Source organism: Triticum urartu, chromosome 3, assembly GCF_003073215.2.
Source record: "Triticum urartu cultivar G1812 chromosome 3, Tu2.1, whole genome shotgun sequence".
NCBI classification, from domain to species: domain Eukaryota; kingdom Viridiplantae; phylum Streptophyta; class Magnoliopsida; order Poales; family Poaceae; genus Triticum; species Triticum urartu.
Genome location: NC_053024.1, coordinates 434,020,934 through 434,025,753, shown reverse-complemented (window position 1 = coordinate 434,025,753; position 4,820 = coordinate 434,020,934). Strand labels below are relative to the sequence as shown.

Here is a 4,820-nt window from a genome sequence, read left to right as displayed (position 1 = left end):
AACGGACAGTTGGCCGGGGCGTTACATCCAGGGTGGGCCGTGGCGGACTGCTCGGACACGCCCGGACACCCTCATATTGAAGGTTCGCAGACAGCCCAAACATATGAGGACGATTTGAGGGGTCCGGTTAGGTGGAGTTTTTCCTTCTCTCTCCTATCTGGGCTATCCGACCGGACATATAGGGACAAAATGGGGGGGGGGGGGGGGGGGGGGGGGGGGGGTCCGGTTGGAGATGCTCTTAGGATTCCATGCAATCAGCTTCCACTCCCCTATATTAAAGGAGTTTGTGGACATCCCTACGTAATAGGACTTGGCCATGAGGAAAAACCAAACAAGACATAAACCAATCTAATCCCAATACTCCTTCCTTGAGTCCTCCTTCCCCTGAGGCCCGACTGCCGACGAGGTACATCCCCCCTCCTGCGGCCAGGCCAGTATCCTACCGCAAGTATACCAGTATAGGTGATATGCAGGTCAATACAAACGCATTACAAAAGTAAGTGTGATAAATGTTTAATGTGTTGTAGAACTCAGTGAGCGCTTACTATTGTCAAAAGCTGATTGGACAATTTTAGTGTGATGGCAGAATTTACAGATCATAGTATTATGTGTGAAAAAGCCAACAACCCAGTTAACAGTAAACAAGAAAGATCATTTGGCAAAGCCAATCGATGTTTATCAGAAACTAACCTGCCAGTACATGAATGTTTGCATAGCATTGCGTTGTTTCCTACAAAAGTAAAAGAACAATATAAATGCAAGGTTACGTGGCCACTGGAAGGGGGTTAATCACAATGAACAAGGCAGGCCTACTGACGAGAACAGTGATAAGATCATAAGAAAGCCCAACAAAATCTCTGCATTTGCAATCAGAAAGTTGACTGCAGTTGTGTTTGCCTCAACCCATGTGCAAAGCGGCTCCAGGTATGCCCTACAAATTAGCAACATGACAGTTATAATCCATTTTGCCAGCATATTCAACGGGCAAAATATTGTAAACTGATAGCAGATTCAGTTCATACAAAATGATTATTCTGCATTTATCGGCTTGTTACCATGCAATTTTAATACACATAAAACATTTTTTTTTGCGTTTGACTACTGATGGACAGGGGCTTGCTCATGTGGTCTGTTAGCCGTTGCACAAAAAGGCAACAAAGAGTACTTTCAGGGGTTGAGGCTCAGAGAGATGAAAGCATATAACAAAAAAAGCCAAGATAATAACCTAATGAGTACGGAGATCATGCCTAAGCTATTGATTCTTTATGCGCAAAGCTGGAATGATAACATGCACTGTGTATGCATAGAAGGCAAAACATGTTGTGCCTACAAGTCTGTCAGGTTCATTTTACCTGTAGAGAGAGGAATTGGTAAAATGGCGCCGTAGAAATCTGGCCACATGTTCAAGTGCCCAGCAAATTACCGGTACCAAAACAACTGCCACAAAGGGTTAACTCATCATGTGCAGGAAAGCTGAGACGTTTGGGTAGTAACATGAAAGTTTTGATCTCAAAGATTAAATACTTCATATGCTTACGCTTCAAGTGTAGTTTAGATGTAACAAACATAAGGCAGTACATGAATGGAATAAAATCCTTTGATGAAGTTACATGGTGGCACCAGGCCTGAACAGCCTGTGTGTTCCCTACTCTGGGTAGCTGATAGGAAGGGTAAATGTTAGTTAAGTTGTGCAAGGTATCTGAAGTGGGAGGAAGAATTAAAAAAAAGTAAATACCACACTCAGTTTCATGTTACTGACCCCATAAAGAGCAAATATGGCATAACCTGTGGTACAGGTTGTGCCAAGAAGTGACAAACGATATCCCTTGAGTTGCAGTTGTCGTGTTGCCAGTGGAATGATGCCGATCAATGCAACAATAAGAACCTATAAAAAGAAGTGTGTATGATAAAGAAAATGTGATTTGCACACATCAACAAAAAATCTCCCGTTGCTCATCATAATACATGCAAGTGAAAATAAAGCATACAAGATTATGTGTTCCACAGACTAACTTAGGTACTATCAAAAGTTGGGAAACTGATATTATAAAGTACTCCCTCCGTCCGGAAATACTTGTCATCAAAATGGATAAAAGGAGATGTATCTAGATGTATTTCAGTTCTAGATACAACCCTTTTTGTCCATTTTGATGACAAGTATTTTCCGACGGAGGGAGTATAAAATGGATAGTTTGATGCAATTCTAGGCAAAAGTATAAAGATCCATTCATACAGTTCAAATTATGCAGGGAGGGCACTAAGATCTTGTTCGTACAAAAACCAAGGACCAATTATCCTTGACTACTGGTGTTTTGGCGAAAGAAAACTTAGAACACTGTGTTAATCTGCTCTAACATATGCCTAATTTTGTAATAATCCTGACCATCCATTCGCTTATGATTTTTTTTAAACTAAACTTCCATTAGGCAAATGAAGGGTCAAGATGAAGGTATTTTCATGATCGCCAGGGTGCAGGCTTGGTTAAAGCAAAATATGCTCAGACTAGTACTACCTCCGTAAAGAAATATAAGAGTGTTTAGATCACTAAAGTAGTGATCCAATCGCTCTTATATTTCTTTACAGAGGGAGTAGTTAGTCTGATTAATCTCACTAACAGAAGTGAGCTGTTGTTTAACACTCCATTCAACTAAGCCTAAAAATAGTTATCTGGTGGAGTACAAGATTGAGATGGATCTGACACTTTTAAGAGATGCACCAACTTAGACAAGACTAAGATATTCAGCAAGGATTGATGTTGACATATAGAAAAATTACATGTGATACAGTAATTGCTGACAAAGTACATCTGTCCATTTAAGCCATTTACCCAAGCATTAACAGAAAAATGTAATGACCGCTGATCCAACTGAAGCGAAAGTCTGCTTTGTGCTGGTCCAGCAGAATCAGCACCTGCAGAATCCATGAAGATCAGATTGACAGATGAAAATGGCTACAACTTACTAGGTGTTCAGTGTAGAGAGATGATACGATACAAGAATATGCTTGTTATCACCTGGATCATGAGGTATTGCATTATCATTAGCAGTTGTAGATTCTCGCTCTGTTGATGCTGGGAACTGAGAAGAGCTGGCTGAGGACATTCCTCCAACAACAAAATCAGGACCCTATAACCAAGCACAGGACAAAAAACAAACCTAAGCTCTTATAAAACCACGTTATGCATATAAAGATAGAAATAGACCCCCAAAAGGAGACAGAAAAAATATATTAAGGCTTGCTTTAATAGCAATAGAATAATAAAAGGAAGATGGTCTGTGAAATTGCAGCAGATATTAGTGACTTGACTTGGTTGGAACAAAATAAAAAGATAAATGGGAAAAATGTTACAGAAGGTCTTCCTTAAAAGAAGACCGTATATAGATACAACGGTGTCAACAATGTAGATAGTCCTAGAACAAATAAAGCACTAGTGTAGAACTTCAATTATTTTACCCTGCTCCCTATCCGTACTGCAATAATTTAATCTGTTCCTTGCCATTTATAATTTTCATGGCCGTATGTACAATGTTCTAACAAATTGGTCACAGGTATCACTGAGGAGGCAAATAGGCCACAGAGTCAAATTGTGCACAGATCCGGATCACTCAAATAGGCAGTAACAGAGCAGAAGCACAAATAGCTAGACCAACTACACGAACTGATTAGTGGGCATTTGAAATAGAACTAATCAAGCTTGTATGAACCTCAAGGTGTGAAATCCAAAAGGTGGGAACCGTTTGGCAGCTGCGGTTTTGTTCTAGACAAGTTGAAGGGCGAGGTTAAGTCTGAAACAAATCACCGAGGAGGCAAGAATGAGGTGAATTACTTGAGGGGAAGAAGGCGGCGAATCTTTGCAACATTTCTTGGCCACAAGCTGAAAACCGGCGGAAAAGGAAGACATGAGCGCAAGGGGGCGAGAATCTTGAGAGACCCTAACGAATTCCACCGTAAATTAGACACGGCCTAGCCCTACAGCACTCAATATCCCCCTCGCATCGCACATGTTCATCATCTATTGTCTCTCTCGCCGGTGAGCTGAAACTTTGAGCTCATGGCCAGACAATCTTGGGGGGGTCATGCGGCGGGGGCGGTGGCAAGAGGGGCGGCTGTGCGCAATGCGGGGAGCCAAATCGGGTGTGGGGATTAGCGAAGTCAAATGAAGTAGAGCTCCACTACAGAACAGAACAGAACACCAAGGGAGATGAGTAGTACTAGTACTGGTAGAAGCAGAGGCAGCAGCAAAACCTAACCTGCGTAAAATAATCCAGGGCCGCTTGGAACGGAGCCGGTCGCGGATTCCGATACAGTGGAGCCACGGGGAGGGAGAGGGAGGGCGAGGGAGCCAGCCCTCCTCGAATCTAGCCTTGGGCAATCTCCGACGCAAAGGCAGCAGCAGCACAGGGACAGAGGAAGAAGACTGACCCCCTGTCTCCTTCTCCTCCCCTTCTTTTTTTCTCCTCTGATTTTTATTTTCTTTTGCAGTGCAGGCCATTGGTTATGTCGTTATGACGAACGCCCACTAGCCCACACGGCACGAAAGCGACCAGTGCGGGGGGCCCGCGACCATCCACGGACAGTTCAGGGGCGAGATCGCAACGTTGGAGGGTTCCGTGGTGCCAACTGCCAAGATGCCCCTTTTCCTTTCATTTTCTTTTCTTTTTCTGTGACTGATAAAAAGACGTACACCACGAGTAAAAAGGGGGGAAATTCGAGTGGGGAGGAGGAGCTAAAGTAAACCGCACCAGATGCAGTGCGACGCCAGATCTGCGCACCCTCCATTCCTCCAATGACATTATAGCATCTCCAGTCGTTCGACCCTT

General features: G+C 43.2%; 1 protein-coding gene across 2 annotated transcripts; it reads right to left on the bottom strand.

The window, feature by feature from the left end:
- Positions 1-231: 231 nt before the first annotated feature.
- LOC125544228 lies at positions 232-4,502 on the bottom strand. 2 transcript variants are annotated; one of them, XM_048707842.1, is made up of 8 exons: positions 3,827-4,208; positions 3,014-3,125; positions 2,828-2,910; positions 1,760-1,885; positions 1,538-1,658; positions 1,353-1,437; positions 818-931; positions 232-730 (listed from the first exon to the last, which is right to left on the bottom strand). In XM_048707842.1, the coding sequence occupies exons 1-8, from the start codon at positions 3,899-3,901 to the stop codon at positions 679-681; spliced, it is 768 nt and encodes a 255-aa protein (XP_048563799.1). In that variant the 5' UTR covers positions 3,902-4,208; the 3' UTR covers positions 232-678. The 2 variants fall into 2 exon arrangements, with proteins under 2 accessions (XP_048563799.1, XP_048563800.1); XM_048707843.1 differs by lacking the exon at positions 3,827-4,208 and adding an exon at positions 4,251-4,502 and having other exon boundaries at positions 240-730.
- Between the last annotated feature and the right edge of the window lie 318 nt (positions 4,503-4,820).